General features: G+C 51.2%; 1 protein-coding gene and 1 pseudogene across 6 annotated transcripts in view; one reads left to right on the plus strand and one right to left on the minus strand.

Moving 5' to 3' along the window:
* WDR37 (WD repeat domain 37) overlaps positions 1 to 18,809 on the plus strand; it is a 74,447-nt gene that overhangs the window by 26,299 nt on the left and 29,339 nt on the right. For 2 of the 6 annotated variants that reach the window (XM_042944730.1, XM_042944733.1), the window contains exons 7-11: positions 32 to 103; positions 3,316 to 3,360; positions 5,004 to 5,080; positions 12,535 to 12,772; positions 14,112 to 14,253. In XM_042944730.1, the coding sequence (XP_042800664.1) occupies positions 32 to 103; positions 3,316 to 3,360; positions 5,004 to 5,080; positions 12,535 to 12,772; positions 14,112 to 14,253 (574 nt within the window). Of the gene's footprint in view, positions 1 to 31; positions 104 to 3,315; positions 3,361 to 3,455; positions 3,543 to 5,003; positions 5,081 to 12,531; positions 12,773 to 14,111; positions 14,254 to 18,809 lie in introns of all 6 variants that reach the window. The other 4 variants (XM_042944728.1, XM_042944732.1, XM_042944729.1 and 1 more) reach the window with 3 other exon arrangements.
* LOC122223799 lies at positions 7,402 to 7,860 on the minus strand (annotated as a pseudogene).

An 18,809-nucleotide genomic window follows, 5' to 3' on the forward strand; every position in this document is an offset into this window, starting at 1 on the left:
GTCAGTCACTCCTGTTCTTTGGGTCTTGCAGATCACACGGCCCTGCTGTGGAGCATAGAGACAGGGCGGTGCCTCGTCAAGTACTCAGGCCACGTGGGGTCAGGTGAGTGCTCCGGGGCGGGCTGTGCCTTGTGCCGGGAGGGCACTGACCTGGCTGCCCACCGGTTGGGCCCTCGCGACGGGTGCGCCGCCTCTGGCAGGGAGCCTCAGGGAGGGACCGCTCTGCTGCCCCGCACGCAGAGCAGGACCTGTCTGCGCTTCATTTACGGGCGCCTAGAAAGCCACCCGTCGACAGCTTTGGAACTGAAGTGTGGACATCGTCTGCGATCGTGTACTCGTTTTAGAGGTTCTCTTTCGGCGTGTGCTCCGCACATGTCAGGGCCCAGGGAGGGATGCTGTGTATCCCGGGCTTCCTGCCGCCCCTCCTGTCGCTGCCGGTACGGCCGCTCGTCCCCTCCTGTGAGCCGCCCCTGCATGCTCCCTTGTGTCCTACCGCGTCTCTCTCACTTCCCTCCGGGCGCCTGCTGTGCTTCCCTCCTCCTGGCACGCCCTCCACTCCGGTGCCTGTCGGCTGCTTCCTCGTTCACTCTCCCCTGCCCAGCCGCCGCCGCACCCCTGCCCTTCGTAGACGGCCCGGGTGTGCCTGCCCTCCGCTTCTTGGGCTTGGGTGCCAGCCCTTCCCTGGGTGGGGGACGCATCTTGTCCTGTCTGGGCTGTGACCCACACTTTTCCCTTTTTTGGGGTTTCGTTCCCACGGGGTCCCTCAGCATGTGTCTTCAGTCCGCTGCGGGATGGTGCCCAGGCGGGGGAGGCAGTGCTCACGGCGCAGGGAGGCACTGTGGCTTGTTTCCTCCGCATGTTTATTCCTTGAAAGCTTTTATAAAACGAAACACGTGCACATCATCAGAAAATTCAGAGGGTATTAGCCAGCCCGTGTACACAGTTACAGCACTTTGCTCCCTGCCCTCTACTCCATTTCACTTCCCTGAAGGGAACCAGTGTCGACAGCTTTACGTATTCTGCTCTTTTCTTACATTTTTCAAGTAGTCTCTACCCCATTGTGGGGCTCAAACTCACGACCCTGAGATCAGGAGTCACACGTTCCTCCAGCAGAGCCAGCCAGGCACGCCCTTCTTCCGTTTTTCGAAATAGCCTATTTTATTATTTCTGAGTGTTGGAGTTTTAGACAAGTGCTTCCTCCTGCTGGAAGGAGGGCTGTCTCCCTTGCCTCGGATGAGGTCCTCCAGTCTTGTCCTCACCAAGTGGCGACCGCACAATTCTCGTTACTCATGGCTATGTGTGTATTGTTCACAGCTGCTTGTAACGTGCCTTGTTTTTTCTTCCGCCTGGTTTCTGCATCCATCCCTGACTCATCCCTGTGCTCCTGTGTGACGTGCCTTTCCGGTGGCCATACTCGGTGCGGCATCTCTGTTCCTTTGTTGTCCCTTCCCTGGAGCTTCCCCTCTCGCTGGACGGCCTGGACGCCCAGCTCTTCACCGGCCACCCTGCGCACCTCTCTCCCGTGTCCTCTTGCCCCAGCACGTGGGGTGCACACCGCCCTGGGCGTCAGGAGGCTGGGTGACGGGAGGTGGAGCGCTGATGTCTGGCCTTCCCTTCTGGGGTGCTGTCCTCACAGACACCGTGTCTGCCTTGCTCGTGTCCTGGCTTTGGTCTTTCCACTAGGTGGTGTTGCGATGACGTGGCCAAGGTCCCCTTAACCTGAAGGGAGTGGTTCTCCCCGCCTGGGATTTCTATGGGCATAGCTCACTGCAGGTGGTTTGCCGTGTGTGTTCTGCCTCGTTCTGGCATCACCTGAACAGAGGACCCTCCTGTGCCTCGTCCCCTCTGCCTCCAGAGTCACGTGCTGGGCTTCGTGGCTGCCCCTGCCCGACCCCCAAGTAGAGCCCTCTTGTGCGGGGGATGGTGCTTCTTCCTGTTGTTCTTTTATGTTTATGGTAAAGTTAGGCACACAAACCATTTAAAGATCGGGTGCCTCTGAAGCTTGCTGTGAAGAACATTGGTCTCTGGTGGCCTCTCCCTTTCTGCTCCCGGTGTGGCCTCTGGGAATTGAGTTAGCCTCGTGTTGGGGGTGCTGCGCATCTTTGGAGAAGGTGCTGGCGGGGCTCACCTTCCTGTTCTGTCTCAGCCACGGTCAGCAGACCCTCTGCCGGGGGACGGGGCTCAGTTTTGCTGCAGCCCGCCCCCTGCCGGGCGGCACCTGTGCGCACGTGCAGGCCCGTCCCCATTCAGTGGCGCCGTCCCTTCGGTAGGCTGGTGCACGGTGTGCATGTTGCAGCTGTGACAGTCTTCGTGAAGCGCCTGCTGTGTGCCGGGTTCCCGGCCGAGTGCTCCGCACGTGCTCTTTCATGAAGCATGTGTCACGGCCGTGAGGCACCTGTGGCACTGGTGGCACGTTGAGGTTTGCAGGGACGTCGAGGTGAGAGGTGGCCACGGAGCTTGCTGCTTGCTCCTGGCCCTAGGGGCGTCCTGCCGTGTGTGCATGCGTGTGCGTGCATGTGCACGGGGTCATGACAGCTTGCTGCCGGTGCTGAGGAGGCTGTGGTGTCCACCTGCTCCTCCCACACTTACCCGCAGTCTACACTCGCTGGACTTTTCATTTCCTCAGGAAAAGAGAATTCCCAGTGGTGTAGCTGGCAGAATCTTTCTGAAAGAACTTGCTTCATTTTCTGGAACTTTCTGTGCACTCTGTCCTGTCGTGTGTTTGCTGTGTGGGTGTGAGTGCTGGCTCCCTCGCAGGGTGGTCCCAGCAGCCAGGCTCCGGCCTCTGCACACTCTGGCTCCTTCTTCTGTGCACCCCACTCCTGCTCCTTCTTCCTGCGAAGCACCTCGGTCCTCCCACAGCTGGAGGAGGGGACCGTCCGTGTGGATCCTGACTCTCCCCGAGCTGGCGAGGCCTGCCGCCTCTGCTCCCGGGGTCTCCTGGAACGGGACGGGAGGGAGGGTGGGGAGTAAACAGTGTCCCTGCTGTGGTCTGTCCCCATCTGTTGTCATAAGTATGGTTTCTCTTTCATCCTGATTCATTTTTCACTCGAGAGGACTTCCTTGTCTACAGAAAGAAGTAGATTATTAGTGTTGTTTTTCTGTATGTCTTATATGTCAGTAATTCGATCATTCATGTTCAGTGAGTTTTTCATGCATCTCTGCATTTATTCTTAGGTTAATTGGGTGGGAGGATCTAATATTGACATTAAGTTTTTTTAATTCTTAAAGTTACCTTGTAATGCACATTGTCATGAGAAACGTTGATGATATGTCGTTATTTTATACCTGTTTTGTAATGTTTTTGTTTTGCAGTAAATTCTATCAAGTTTCATCCATCAGAGCAGTTGGCTCTTACTGGTATGTTGATCTTTTTCTTCTTTATTGAAGAAAGTTATAGATAATTTAAAAATAGCCATAGTCGTTCCTTTCTCGTTGGTCCCTTCCGTAAAAAGTCAGGTCATCATTTTGTGAAATACTTGAGGAATGGAGGAAGGAGGACACATCAAGTGGCACTTGTTTCACCTGTAGTGTATTGTCAGGTGAGCTTGGCTGTCCCGGGAGACTGCACGTGACCCACCCTGAGCTGGTTTTTGTGAAGCCCTTGGTGGTTGCCCACTTTTCGCTCGCACCACAGAGGGAACTTGGTTTTCTGAACACCTGTCATTACTGCGAGTTCCTAATCCTGCGTGCATCTGTAACAGAGGAGGGCAGAAACAGTAGCCCAGGTCACGGCAGTCTGCGGGACCAACGTTTTTCCTCCTTTCTGGGCGCTCCTCAGTGGTGGCCGCGTGGTTTTGCCGTGATTTTATGTAGTAGTTTGTACAACAGCTTCATTGTTGAACTGAGGAGTCTTCCAGTAAAATTGTCTGAAGACTCCTGTGACTTTGGGGGACACTGACAGTAATCTCGAGGGGTAAATGTTTAGAGAGAGTGGAGGTCAGCAAGCTTTTTTTGTAAATTATCGTAACTAAATGTTCCATCTTTGACAGCCACATGGTCCATGTCACAACCACTCAGCTGTGTTAGTGTGAAAGCAGGAGAGGTAGTGCACGGGTGAGTGGCTGTGGCTGTGGCCCGTGGGCCAGATTCTGCTGACCCTGGGGTAGAGGGTGAGAGTGGGGCCACTCGGGTGCTTTTCCATGTGAGCAGAATATGGTGGGTCTGAACAGGCCTTGACCACAGCTAGTTGATGCCCAGGTAAACACGTGGGGAATAAAGTAGGTGAGAATTTTCCACTTCATGAAATCGGTGAGTGATTGTGAGGAGGGAGGGTGGGGGGGAACAGTGATGGCCAGAGTTGGGGCGGGGGGGAGGGTGGGGGAGACCAGTGATGGCCAGAGTTGGGGTGAGGAGGCAGGGGAGAGGCATGCTCGATGGAGGTTTGCACGCGGGGCAGGAGAGCTAGCAGGGCAGGCAGTGAGCTCGTCTGACAACTTGAGAAATGTGCCACTGTCCACACGTGGCCGCTTTGGGGAACCTCTTAGCCACAGAGGGAAGCGAGGTTCAGACAGTACCTTGTGAGGGCAGCTGGAGATGCCCGCCCTGCACGTCTGTGTGCCCTTCCCCGGCCCTTCTCTCTGTCCCATGTGCACAGCACCTGGCACACCTGGCCGGTGGCAGTAAGGCCCCAGACCCGCGGGGCCCAGCAGGCTGTGAGCCCGCTGATGTCGGGCGCAGGGGAGGACGTATTTGTGTGGGGCTCCACTTTTCTGAGGTACTGTTCGGTGTACTTAGCTTCGATAGATGGACAGGATAACCTGTACTTGTGAGTGTTGCCTGAACCTTCACAGCTTTTTACCGTAAAATGAAAGGAGGGGGTATTTTTAACCACCATCTTAATTGTGTGCATTTAGCCTGTTGTCAGCAGCATCACGCAGTCTCAGAAGCGGCTCTCGATCATTGAGTTACAGAAGTCTGAGGACGCTTGGCCAGAACCTAGCAGAAAGCATCTTATACCTGGTGTGCACTGTGGGTAATTGTGCCCTGATTTCTGTCCTCAGCTTCTGGAGATCAGACCGCCCACATTTGGAGATACGCCGTCCAGCTGCCAACGCCCCAGCCTGTTGCTGATACCACTGTAAGCAGCACCTTTACTTACCATGAAAGCGCCACTTGGGGTATGTTGTAGGGTTCTGGACACTTGCAAAGTTTAGGCCAAATTTATATGGTCTCTTAAGAAAAAAATTTTTTTTAAATGTTTGTTTATTTTTGATAGAGGGAGAGTGCGAGGTGGGGAGGGCAGAGAGAGAGAGGGAGACACAGAATCTGAAGCAGGCTCCAGGCTCCGAGCTGTCAGCACAGAGCCTGGTGTGGGGCTGGAACCCATAGACTGCGAAATCATGACCTGAGCCGAAGTTAGATGCTCAACCGACTGAGCTACCCCGGCACCCCCAAATTTATATGGTCTTACAGACTGGATGTTTGTGACCCCCCCTTTAGAGTTTGAAGCCCTAACTGCCCCCCAGTGTGGCTGTATTTGGAAGTGAGGTACTGAGGCTGGGGTTCTGTTGGCATAGCATTAGTGTCCTTCCTCAGACACCAGTGAGCTTGCATGTGTTTCCCTTCCCTGCTGTACCTGGGAGCTGCCATGTGAGGATGTAATGACAAGCTGGGAAGGCTTGCACCAGAAACCGAATAGGCCGCACCTTGATCCTGGCTGCCCGGTCTTGGTGTTTTGTTCTGGAAGCCTGAACAGAGGACAGTGTCGAAAGTGAAGTTCCCTGTTTATATATGTGTGCATGTATGTTCTCGCCCCCCTTTCCACAGCTAGTAAACGTTGGCCATCAGTATTTAAAAACTATACAATTAGGTCACGTTTCTTAACGTTTTATATGTTTTAGACCACGAGTCTGTCTTTCACGTAAGCTGAACTGGGGACGCCTTGGTGGCTCAGTCGGTTGAGTGTCAGGGTCTTGGTTTCGGCTCAGGTCATGATCTCACAGGTAGTGAATTGAAGCCCCACGTCAGGCTCTGTGCTGGCAGTGCGGAGCCTGCTTGGGAGTCTCTCTCTTCCCCTCCCTCTCTGCCCCTCCCCTGCTCTGTCTCTCTCTCTCTCTCAAAACTAAATGAATTAAATAAACAAACGTAAGGTAAACTGTGTAAGTCAGTGTGTGTGACGTCATCTTCAAGGAGGTAAAGGTAGGTGGTTGACAACAGGTTGCATATTGAGAAGAAGGATGGGTGGATTTAGACCATAAAGCCTTCAGTTAGCTTTTTTCCGCTCGGATGTAGTTGTTCCCTTCAGCCCAACACTGTTTCTGGTCACACAGAGGCCTCGGGTAGCCTTCTCCTTGCTTCCGTTGCAGGAGAGCCGAGGGGTCACTCAGCCTGGCCCTGTGCTCTCACGTGGGCGGACACGGCGCCGGGTAGCGCGGAGCTGGGGATGCACTGTGGCCGGAGTCGCCAGGAGGACGCCACTTGCCCTCTGGCCATGCTGTTTCCGCCTTGGAGTGTTGTGTTATTTGTTTCTTTCTTTGAAACGTTGTAAACATTGTTCTCTTTGGAGATGGATTAAGTAATTACAGTGATGAGTAGGAATTGTCTTCAGTGGGGAGATCTAAAACAGTTCGTTTTTATTTTTATTTTTTATTTATTTTTTGAATGATTATTTTTATTTTTTAATATTAAATTTGTTGTCAAATTGGTTTCCATACAACACTCAGTGCTCATCCCAACAGGTGTCCTCATCAGTGCCCATCACCCACTTTCCCCTCTCTCTCACCCCCATCAACCCTCAGTTTATTCTCAGATGTTTTATTTAAGAGTCTCTTATGGTTTGCCTCCTTCCCTCTCTGTAACTCCCCCACCGTGGTCTTCTGTTAAGTTTCTCAGGATCCACATTAGAGTGAAAACATATGGTATCTGTCTTTGTGTGACTTATTTCACTTAGCATAACACTCTCCAGTTCCATCCACGTTGCTACAGATGGCCAGATTTCATTCTTTCTCATTGCCAAGTAGTATTCCATTGTATATATAAACCACATCTTCTTTATCCATTCATCAGTTGATGGACATTTAGGCTCTTTCCATAATTTGGCTATTGTTGAAAGTGCTGCTGTAAACATTAGGGTGCAAGTGCCCCTGTGCATCAGCACTCCTGTATCCCTTGGGTAAATTCCTAGCACATTTTTATATCTATCTATCTATCTATCTATTTATCTATCTATTATTTAAAACAGTTGACAATTTTATTTTCACATCTCACAATACAAATGAAAATTGCTTTTTTTTTTTTGTCCTGCTACTCCCTTGGAAAAACTATTCTCTGTTTGATAGGAAGGAGGAGCAAGTCTTCCTTGTCATGCTGTTAGAAAACACCCAGAGTCACAGCACCATGATCTCCTGGTGAAGTAGAACAAGTAATATAAAATGGATATAAGGAGGTTTCTGTCTCTCCTTACCTGTCTGGTCAGGTCATTCCTGGCCGAGTGGGCATCATCGTGGGACGGGCGGGGGAGGTCTCATCTTTGGGGGCCCCAGGCGTCATTGGCATGTAGCCTCCCATAGGCAGCCTCATTCCAGGAGCGGGTCCCACTGGCATCATCCCAGGAGGAGGAGGGCCCCCCATGTGGGGTGCTGGCGTCATACCAGGGCAAAGAAGACCCAGGAGATGAGGGGGAGGTGGGATCATTGCTCCTGCAGGCAGAGGACAGAGAGTGGAGCAGGAGGAACCTTTTCTTGCTGAAGTGCAGCAGTTGCTCTGTCCATCAGGCTCTGGGCTCGCTCTTGCATCCATTTCTGATAGTGGATCTTTCACATTCTCTTTGTGTTTCCTACTACCGCAGTGTGTCTTTCTCGCAGACGGAGAGTCATGGGTGAGGTATGTGTCGCAGGAGTCACAATAAAACTTAGGCATGTTGCTCTGCAGACCATTGGCCACTCTGTTGTACGTTTTTATTTTTAACTAAAATTTTTGTTTTAAATTTTAGAGTGTGAGAGTGCAAGCAGGGTAGGGGCAGAGAGAGGGAGAGAAATCTCAGGCAGGCTGCACGCTCAGTGAGGAACTCGACATGGGGCTCAATTCCACAACCCTGGGATCACGACCTGAGCTGACATCAGTTAGGCATTTAACCACCTGAGCCACCCAGGCGCCCTCTGAACAGTTATTTTTCATGGAGTGTTTTGCCTTTTATTTTAACATGTGTTTTTTTCCCTCGTGGAATAACCAGACTGTTATTTAACGTGGCCATTGGCTCAAGAAATAGTGCTGACAGATGATAAGGCAGAGGGGCCAGGGAGAGGAGGGTTCAGCAAATGTGTTAACGTTGTATGGATTTGTTTTCAAAGGAAATAAGAAAAATTCTAGTTTTGGCAGAGGGAAGAAATCACATATAGTACTTACATTATAAAAACGTAATATATTATTTACGACGTTAAATTGACCCTGTTTTCTTCTTTGTGATTTTGCTTGTGTTGGGTGCAGGGACTGTGTGTGATTGATAGTTGCCACGTCAGGCTTTTGGGGTGACTTGGGGCAGCCCGTGTCAGTCAGTGACGGAGCCTCGGAGGGTCCCACGCGGCCTGCCCTGGAGATGGCACTTGTCAGAAGCTCTCGCCGCCTGGGCTTGCCTCGGGTTGACTTAGCAGCTCGCCTGCATTTTAGAAGAAACTCTATTCTGTTAAGATCCTTGTTCATTTTCGGGGCGCCCGGGTGGCTCAGTCAGTTGAGCGTCCGACGTGGGCTCAGGTTATGATCTTGCGGTTTGTGAGTACGAGCCCCGCATTGGGCTCTGTGCTGACAGCTCGGAGCGTGGAGCCTGCTTTGGATTCTGTGTCTCCCTTTCCGTCTGCATCTCCCCCTTTTATGTTCTGTCTCTCTGTCTCTCTAAAATAATTAAAACATTAAAAAAAAAAAAAAGATGGTGGGGCTCCCAGGTGGTTCAGTTGGTTGAGCGTCCGACTTCGGCTCAGGTCATGATCTTGCGGTTTGTGAGTACAAGCCCCCCGCTGGGCTCTGTGCTGACAGCTCAGGGCCTGGAGCCTGCTTCGGATTCTGTGTCTCCCCCTCTCTCTGTGACTCCCCTGCTCACGCTTTGTCTCTGTCTCTCAATAATAAACATTTAAAAAAAATTTTAAAAAAAGATCTTGTTCGTTTTCATCAGTACAGCTTTTTAAAATTTAGCTTGGACCAGAGAGTTTTAGTTGGCATCTACCAAGAAATATTTGATAAAGAAGTGTTTGGGTGGTGAGTGGAGACACTTTCAGATGGCCTGTCAAGTCACTGTGGGACCCCAGCTGTGTGATGTCGAGCAACTGCTTTAATTCACTGGGTGGCTTCACTTTCCCTGTTGAAACAGGAAGATCGAATCAGGTTACCCACGTGGCTTCCAGGGACCCTTCCTTCACGAGAACCGTGATTCAGTGGCTCCTTGGTCCTGTGGCTGCTCGTGTTTGGGAGATCCACTTAGCATTAAGTCGACAATGTTGGACATTCTCCTCTGCTGTTGCTGGCGGTCAAAATGGTTCAACTGAAATGGATTATCCCCAAGATGTGGGCAAAAAACACACAGACCATTCTCACTCTCCTTCCCCTGCTCTTCACGTCAAGTGTTAAAAGAGCTTATAGGGGTGCCTGGGTGGTCAGTCGGTTGAGCGTCCGACTTAGGCTTGGGTCATGATCTCGCATGTGGGTTCGAGTCCTGCATTGGGCTCTGTGCTGACAGCTCGGAGCCTGGAACCTGCTTTAGATTCTGTGTCTCCCTCTCTCTCTGCCCCTCACCCGCTCATGCTCTGTCTCTCTCTGTCAAAAATAAAAATAAACATGAAAAAAATTTTTAAAAACTTGTAATTATTTGTGAATGCGACTTACTATCTTTGCATTTTAAAATACTTTCAATTCTTGTCTAGTTTGGACAAATGACTTCTGTGAAGGTTCCTATTGACCTTTCCATCGTGCATCCCGAGAGCTAGAGCTCTCTGAAATGGGGGTCCCCTGCACCCGCTCTGAGGAAATCCCTGCATTCACGCTTACTTGTCACTTTTTCCTTCACAGTTCTCAGGGAAAAGCACAGCAGGTGCACCAGTTCTGTGTGCCAGCGGTGAGCAAAACTCTCAGGAATTTTGGGATTATCTTTGACGCGTCTCTTCTTCCCCACCTGTTTTCCATCTTCCATTTCCATCTGTCTGTGACATCTCACTGCTTCTGGTTCTTCTGTAATTCTGGGATGCACTCCTCTGTCCTGTCTCCCCGGCTACCCTTTAGTGGTAACTAAAGGTAACACTTACCCAGAGATCTCTGCTGAGCCGCAGCTCCACCCGGCACCCCTCTTCTGTGCCTGCCTGAGGCACCGTGCAGGCCGGCCCTGCCCGTCAGGGCCAGAGAGGGCCCGGGGGCTCCTCACGAGTGGCTGTGGGAGCTGAGGAACCTCGTGGTCAAGGGGCCAGTGTTGGCTGGAGGAGAGCCCCGAATCACAGCATCCCCATGCGGCATCTCCAGGGACCGCATTGCTCTTCCTGTTGGGGTGCGGTTACCGGTCAGGGTCCTTTCTCCTGGAGCAGGTTACGCTCCTGGGGTCCGTCCTCATGCTGTTAGCCTGCAGGGGCCGTCGCCTCTAGTCCCTGCCGAGGCTCCCCATTCTGCCCTGGACTCATGTTGTATCCTCTCTGCACGCACGAGGTCAGGAGTGGTCTTTCTGGACTTGGACTTGCCACCTTGCCAAGCCCTTTGCCAGTCCCTGGCGCCAGCCCAGACCGGATGCATCCGGTGTACCTCCCTCCCTGCCAGCCCGCTTGGCCCTCTTCCTGGGTGTTCTCCCCTCATCCCTCTTATGCTCTCCACCCTGCAGACCTCCCTGACTTTGCTTCATAGTCTTTAGTGTGCTTTGAGATCGGTAACTCTGCATAACACGTGTGTTTAACTTTCCTGCTGGATCGAGAGTCCCTGTGCTTCCTGCCATTTGATCTGGGAGTGCCCTGAGCGTGCACTCCCGGCATGCTGCCTCCCGTGGCCGCTGCCCCCCTCCGTGACTTTCCACTGTCCTTACCCCCTCGGGTTTCCTACACAGACCTCAGACCCTCACACCGTCTGCCCCCTCCTCTGATTCTCTGTGTGTTCCTCCTGCTGTGGGGCCTCGCTCATTGGCATCCCTTCCATGTGGCCCGGCTCCCGGCTGTCAGTCCTTGGGCAGCTCCGTATGGAATGTGATCTGTGTCTCTCCCGCCTCCTCCTCTGAATCCACCTTTCCCACCTCCACGCCCGTGACTTTGCTGTTTGTGTAGCTTCTTGGGGCTTTGGCACCTGCTCTTCGGTTAGGAATGCTGTTCCCCTAAGTGTTTGTGCCTGGATCCCTTGTTTTCTTCATGCTCCAACTCAAATGTCACTTTAGCAGAGGGTCTTTCCCTGATAATTCTATATAAAATAGCCCTCGCGACTGCCCATCCCTCCATCTGCTCCGTTTCTTAGTGCTTATTACTGCCTGAATCTGTGTGTGTGTGTGTGTGTGTGTGTGTGTGTGTGTGTGTGTGTGTGTGTGATACATCCTTATGCTTTGTGCATGTGCCTGTGACCTATATCCCTACACTGTGTGTACGTGTGACCCATATCTCTATACTGTGTGTGTACGTGTGACGTGTGTCCTTACACTGTGTGTATGTGTGACCTATATCTCTATACCGTGTGTACGTGTGACACATATCTCTACACTGTGTATGTGTGATCTATATTTCTGTACCATGTGCGTGTACATGTGACACATTTCCCTGTACTATCTGTGACATTACCACTCTAGCATGTGTGTTTACATGGCACGTATTTCCGTACTAGCATGTGTATACGTATGCCATACATTGCCATACGAGTATGGATGTGTGTGTATGTGTGTGCACGCGCGCATACATATGCCCCTGTGTGTGGTCTGTCTTCCTCGCTAGCATGTAAACTCCGTGAAATGAGGACGTTTCCAGTCTCTGTGGCTCTAGTTCCATTGTTCCGCATGTCCATGTGAGACAGAGGTCATCTTTCTCTGCTGTGGGACTGGCGTGTGGTCTGGCGATGTTTAAGCACCTGATATTTGTTGAATGAAAGATCAATGTGTTTTCTTAAAGAGCTGAAGCCTTTTGTGTTTTCATTTTAGTTTTTGACAAAAGACCTTACAGGAAAATAAAATGAACTCCTATCTGTTTCTATAGCAATAGAATTCTAAGTAGCCTTCTGAGAATTGAAATGTTTCTTTTTTTATTGTGATAAATTACTGACTTTCAAATGTATTTTATATTTTAGTACATTGCTCCTAATATGTGGTAAAAATTTGCCATTTTATTGCTGACTGGAAATGGACTGTAGCTTATTGATGTCATAGTGGCCTTAATTTTGTTCTCTTCTTATATGAGGTCGTGGGTTTTAATCAAGTAGATAATCGTGAAGTTGATAAACAGTCATCAAGCTCCAGATACTTGCCAGATACCGTGCTGTTGTTGGTCATAATGATGATCAAGTCCTAGAAAGACAAATGACAACACTCTGATTGTGTAGCTGTGTCAGAAAAGACTCAAGATTCCCAGGGAATTTCTTCTCTGCTCTCCCCATCAGCAGCAGATATGTGGCGAAGATGAAGTGGAGTGCTCCGATAAAGACGAGCCTGATGTTGACGCGGATGTGTCCAGTGACTGTCCTACCATCCGGGTGCCGCTGACATCTCTTAAGAGCCACCAGGGAGTGGTCATAGCCGCTGACTGGCTGGTTGGGGGGAAGCAGGCAGTGACGGCCTCCTGGGACAGAACGGCGAATCTGTTTGATGTGGAGACGGCGGAACTCGTTCACTCTCTGACAGGTACTTTAAGTGTTTGTGATTTCCAGTTGGCGTGCTTTTGATTTATGTGCACGTGTTTATATCTTACCTTGCAAATTACTTCTTGTCCAGGATTATGTTTAGTTCTTGTGGTACCCAGATTGTGATTTTTCAGGGACCCTTTCTAAATTACAGAACTGTTTGTTAGCTAAACTTATTTTATCTTTAAGGGATTTAACTGTAGCATGTAATACCTAGATATTTGAAAAATGGTTGTTCTGTCAGCTTCCTGTTGCTTTGTAGCAAATTTCCAGAAACTTAGTGTCTTAAAATAACATGGATTTATAAGCTCATGGTTTCCCTGGGTCTGGAGTTCTGGGCACATGCTCGCTGGTCCTGTGCTCAGGGTCTTACGGGTGAAACGAAGGTGTGGTCTGAGGCTGTGATCTCATCTGAGGGTTAGGTTCTGTCCTCTTACTTACCGCTGGTGGAAGGATTCGTTTTGTCGTGGCATACGGCTGGGGACCCCATATGACCGAGGTCCTTGTTTTCTGGCTACCTGTCAGCTGGGGACCCACCACTCGCAGCATCCAGAGCGTGCCCTCATATCCCTCATGGCCCCTTCAGAGATGTTTCCCCACACAGCTGTTTGCTGTGTTTTCCGCTTCCAGTAGAACATCTCTCTTCAAGGGCCTGCCTGATTAGGGCACGCCCACCTAATACAGAGTTTCTTTTGATTAACTTGAAGGCACTGATTTGGAGGTCTTAGTTACATCTGCAAAGTCTGTTTTGCCTTTTAATGTACCGAGCTTACCAGAGTGATATCTCGTCGCATTTACAGGTTCTGCCCCAACTCAAGGGAAGGTATCCTCCAGGGTGTGTATGCCAGGGAAGGGGGTCACCGGGACATCTTAGAGTTATGCCCACTACAGACGTTTTTGCAAATTTGTCAGTAAGTGAATTTCCTCACTGAGTGTTAAAGATTATGTTTTACTAAGGGTTCCACATATTCTAGTATTAGAAGTTACTCTGGAATTAAAGATAAAGAATTAGTTTGTTCACATATTTAGCCTATTAAAGAGATTTGCCAGACCTTCTGACCGTCAGCATCAGGAGGTGGGTCACGCTCGCACTCGTTTTGCTGATCCCTCTAAATGTGTGGATGAAAGGACTCCAGTTCCCGAGGGAAAACCAGTTCCACTGCGACCCCACGTGCTAGTTTTAAGTGACTTCTTATCTTTCCCTACTTGCATTCCCTTGTACAGTGACCATGAGCAGTAGAGACCATAAAGAGGTTTTGATTCTTGTGTTCTTAAGAAAGCATCACTGTAACTGTGCCTACAGGTGGATGATCTTGCATTTTTGTCATCTTTGGTTGTAGGGCATGACCAGGAGCTAACGCACTGTTGCACACACCCCACCCAGCGGCTTGTGGTGACCTCCTCCCGGGACACGACTTTCCGTCTTTGGGATTTCAGGGACCCTTCCATCCACTCCGTGAATGTCTTCCAGGGCCATACGGAGTGAGTCACAGTCATTTAGAGATCTCTCTTTAACTGTTCATGAAAAAAGTTTTGCAGGTGGATATTAAAACTTAATTCGTATCTTCATTTCCAGTATTAACGTCCAGCTCCACGTCTTCCAAACTGGCTGCTCTTTCCCTAAACGTTTAGCTCCATTTGGGTATTTGTAAGACTTCAAAAGATTCAGTCACTGAAGTTCTCACAGGGAATTGGATGGTGGTAGGATGGGGCAGTGGGGAAGTCAGGAAACACTAGAGTTGGTGGCCCGCACAGCCTCTGCTGAGCGCCTGGCCAGAGCTGGGGAGGACACCCCCCCACCCCACCCCACCCCACCCCACCCCACCCCCACACACCCCTGCCTGGCCATCTGTTGGGCAGCTCAGGCATAGCTGTGTCTTAACAGAACTCTTACTTCTTTTTTTTTTTTTTAATTTTTTTTTTTTTAACGTTTATTTATTTTTGAGACAGAACATGAACGGGGGAGGGTCAGAGAGAGAGAGGGAGACACAGAATCTGAAACAGGCTCCAGGCTCTGAGCTGTCAGCACAGAGCCCGACACGGGCTTAAACTCACGAACCGCAAGATCATGACCTGAGCCAAAGTTGGACGCTTAACCGACTGAGCCACCAGGCGCCCCCAGAACTCTTACTTCTTTCCAAAAACTTTTCTCCAGTCAGACCGTTCCCGATAAATCACGTGACCATCTTTCCAGAGACATCCCTGCTCCCCCGCCGTGCCCCATCCCCTCCATGAGCAGGACTCCCTTCCTGTCACACCTCCTGACTGTATCCTGTCACCTGCTCCCCATGCCACCGCTGCCCCTGCACGTGCCTCTCTGGACCGGACCGTCCCTGTGTCTGTCTCTCTGGCAGCGTGTATCCTGAGCTTCTGCGTGTCCAGAAAGGTCCTGCGTGCTCACTAGACACTTGTTAATGAACGCATGCTTGCTCATTTGGTTGCTTGAAAATGACGGATTGTCTTCATTCCTTCTTTGGACGCACTCCCTAAACAAGCCTGTTTTATGTGTCTAACGTCAGATACGAAATTAGAGATTCAGTGTTGAGAATTCGTGCCGTGTTCACACGGAAACCGGACAGATAGAGGTCTTCAAGAAGCTTGGGGCCAGAAGGGAGGTGGTGTGCTCTGGGACAGGGGTGCGAGCATGGCCTGTGTGTGCTAGGTCCCCCCTCCCGTGTGTCCTGAGAGGCTGTGACAGATTTGCTGCTGGCAGCCGGAGGGGCCGCGGCACCGGGACCGAAGGTCTCCGTTTGCAGCGGCTTCTCTGGCGGCATTGGTGCCTGCGTGCAGGGCACCTCTCGCCGCGTCCCTGCTTTCACAGCAGGTCTCAGTCCTGTCCAGGGGACGGCTTCCGGTCAGGCCAGCCTGGACCATGCAGGGGGGCGGCTGTCCTCCGTCTGCTCTGAGGGCGGGCTTGCTCTGGGCCCCGAGGACGGGGGAGCCGTGTGCGGTCATGGGTGCTTAGGGCGAGCCGGGGCCCCGTGCGCACAGCCCTGCCCAGAGCCTGCTTGCTCGTCTCTTCTCCCGGGTGCTTTATGTTGAGGAGGCTCAGGCGCACGTGAATTTGGAGGGAATCGTGTGGCGGCACCCCATGTACTCTGCTCCTGGACTCACCGGTGGTGTTGTTTTCACCACATCGGTCGTGTTTCTGTGTGCGCCTGCGGACATGTGCAGCGTCTTGGACACACAGCGCCCATGAGTGCTGTCTGCCGGGGCCCTGTGCCAGGAGCCGCCCTTGGCCTGCTGCTTCTCCCCTGCACTCCGAGCGCGTCTTTGGAGAATTGTTGGGCATTCCCCCGGAGAGGGTGGAAACAGAGTTCTGGGATGGCATCTGATACCCGGCCCACGTTCAGCTCTATCCCTGTTGTCGCTAAAATGTCTCTGATACATTGTTTTAGAATTCAATCAGGCTTCATTCATTACATGCACTCATTTTGTTCTGTGGTCCTTTAATCTAGGTTAGTCTTCTGACCATTTGTTGTTACTGTTTTTATTTTAAGTTTATGTATTTAGAGAGAGGGAGAGGGCGAGGGCAAGAGTGGGGTTGGTGCAGAGAGGTAGACTCCTAGGCCGGCTTCGCGCTGTCAGCACAGAGCCTGACTCGGGGCTCGAGCCCACGATCCTGGGATCCTGAGCCAAAGTCGAGAGTTAGATGCTCAAACAAGTGAGCCCCCCAGGCGCCCCTGCTGTTATTTTTATGGCGTGGATTGTTTTTGTGAAGAATCTAAGCCATTCTCTGCCAGAATGTCCCACACTCTGCTTTTCTCCTGGTTGCCTTTTTGCCAGAAGTCTTCACAGCCACCATTGTGTGCTTTGTGTCCCCAGCAGAGCGTCCTGCTATCGGGGATGCGGGCCTGGAGCGCGGGGGCGTCTCCAGGTGTCCCTACCGCAAGACGTGTTTTCCACGTTGAAATGTGTGAAGTGGCGGGGAGACGTGAGCAGTCTCCTTCCCTGGTGACCTTTCATCCACTGGGTCTGACGTCCTCAGTGATCCTCTCCTGGGTCTCTTATCACCTCGAGTGTGTAGAAGTGGTGACCTTGCTGATTTTGGCCTTCTTTCCACACTCATCAGTTGGCACTTTGTTCATTAGTGTAGTTGAGGCTGCTGTAGGCTCAAGGATTATTACACTTTGACGGTTGTAGGTCTTTGTTTTTGTAATTATTGTTGTTTCAGTTGTTCCAGACTCGGCTGCTGGGGCTTCTTAGACATGCCCCTTCTGTCCTGAGCACTCATGACGTCTGGTGCAGGAGTCTGTCCCGGACTCGCTGCACTTTCCCCATCCCACACTGGATGAGTGGCATCTGGTCCGAGCCTTGGGGGCTGGGCTGAGAAGGGCAGTGTGAACTTTATGTGAACAGCCCTCTGTGGCACCGATGGGAGCCTCCCTCCTGTGACACGGGAGGCCTTGCACACTGGGCACAGCACACATGCGGTCCTTACAGGGGGTCCGGAGCCCTCCTCCAGATGTGTGGAGGCCAACCAAGGCACAGGGAGCTTGGTGGGGGGTTCTTGTGGGGCCCGACTCAAAGTGTGATTCCAGAGTCATTTTTCTGGGTGTTAAAGTATCTTTGGTCACATTCTGTTTTCAATTGCTTTTTTTGATTGTCTGAAAGATTTTATTTTTATTTTCTGCAAAAAGAGCCAAGAATTTATTTGCATTATTGGGTGTTGTTGGAAGTGTGTGTTTAGCGTTAAGACTTTTTGAATAGTAGGTCTGTCTTGTCTGCCACCCTCTGACTGCAGTGTAGGAAATGCTGGGGTCATGGTTCACATGTCTCTACGATTTGGGGTGTATTTTTGTACCTGGTGGGTGTGTGAAATAATGGTCGTTTCTGGAGAGATACACTGTGAGGAACATGATTGGTTACGAAGGGGTTCTTACTGTTTCTTTTATAAGTTTTTTTTTTAATGTTTATTTTTGAGATAGACGCAGAGTGCGAGTGGGAGAGGGGCAAAGAGAGGGAGGCACAGAATCCAAAGCAGGCTCCAGGCTCTGTGCTGTCAGCCCAGAGCCCCATGCAGGGCTCGAACCACAAACTGTGAGATCATGGCCTGAGCCGAAGTTGGATGCTTAACCGATTGAGCCACCCAGGTGCCCCTTTTATTCCCCTAAATGTTGGCTTTCTTTCTTTTCTTTTTTTAATGTTTTTATTTATGTTTGAGAGAGAGACAGAGCATGAGTGGGGGAGGGACAGAGAGAGAGGGAGACACAGAATCCGAAGCAGGCTCCAGGCTCTGAGCTGTCAGCACAGAGCCCGATGCGGGGCTCGAACCCACGAACCACGAGATACTGACCTGAGCCGAAGTCGGACGCCCAATCGACTGAGCCACCCAGGTGTCCCAGGGATTCTTATTTCTAGCGTGGACCTGTGACAAGGTTTCTTTGGCTTGTTTTTCTCACGGGATCAGTAGTGGCGTAGAAAAGGCACGGAGCGGTGTCTGTCCCTGAGGCCTCTTGCATCTGGATGCCCCAAGACAGAAGTTGATGCTTTCATTTTCTGTATGTAGTGAGGACACATGGACTTGTGAGTGAAAATGGAATAAGTGGACAAGAGAAAATGTGCATTTTCTCTTAACCAAGTTAGGATGAACCAGCATGTTTGTTGATGTGCAAGGTACGAAAATAAGACCGTTCTCCCTTTGGCACTGTTTTCCAGTGGTGTCAGAGAAGGGCACGTTTTACCTTTTCAGAGGCCTTGGGGCACTGGCACGGGCTGGCCGGGGGCTTGGGCGCCTTGCCCGCGGGCCGAGGCCCTCCTCTGCTCCATCGGCCATGCCGTGGCCGGAGGCGGCGGGTGGGAGCCTCTGTTCCCGCAGGGTGGAGAGGCCGCTGCCTGGGGAGAGCCCCGCACGGCGTGGCCAGCAGGTGGGGCTGCAGCCTTGCCTGATCCGTTAGCAGTGAGCCTCTGGGAGTTGCGGCCGCTCGGAAAAACAGGAGGTGGGACATTTTACAGGGTTTTTAGATGAAGACTCTGTTTAGTCGGTAGCTCTCGTTGTTTTGTTTTGTGTTTTTTTTTTTTGTCTTTTTGCCTCCGGC

This window comes from Panthera leo, chromosome B4 (assembly GCF_018350215.1).
Source record: "Panthera leo isolate Ple1 chromosome B4, P.leo_Ple1_pat1.1, whole genome shotgun sequence".
NCBI lineage: Eukaryota > Metazoa > Chordata > Mammalia > Carnivora > Felidae > Panthera > Panthera leo.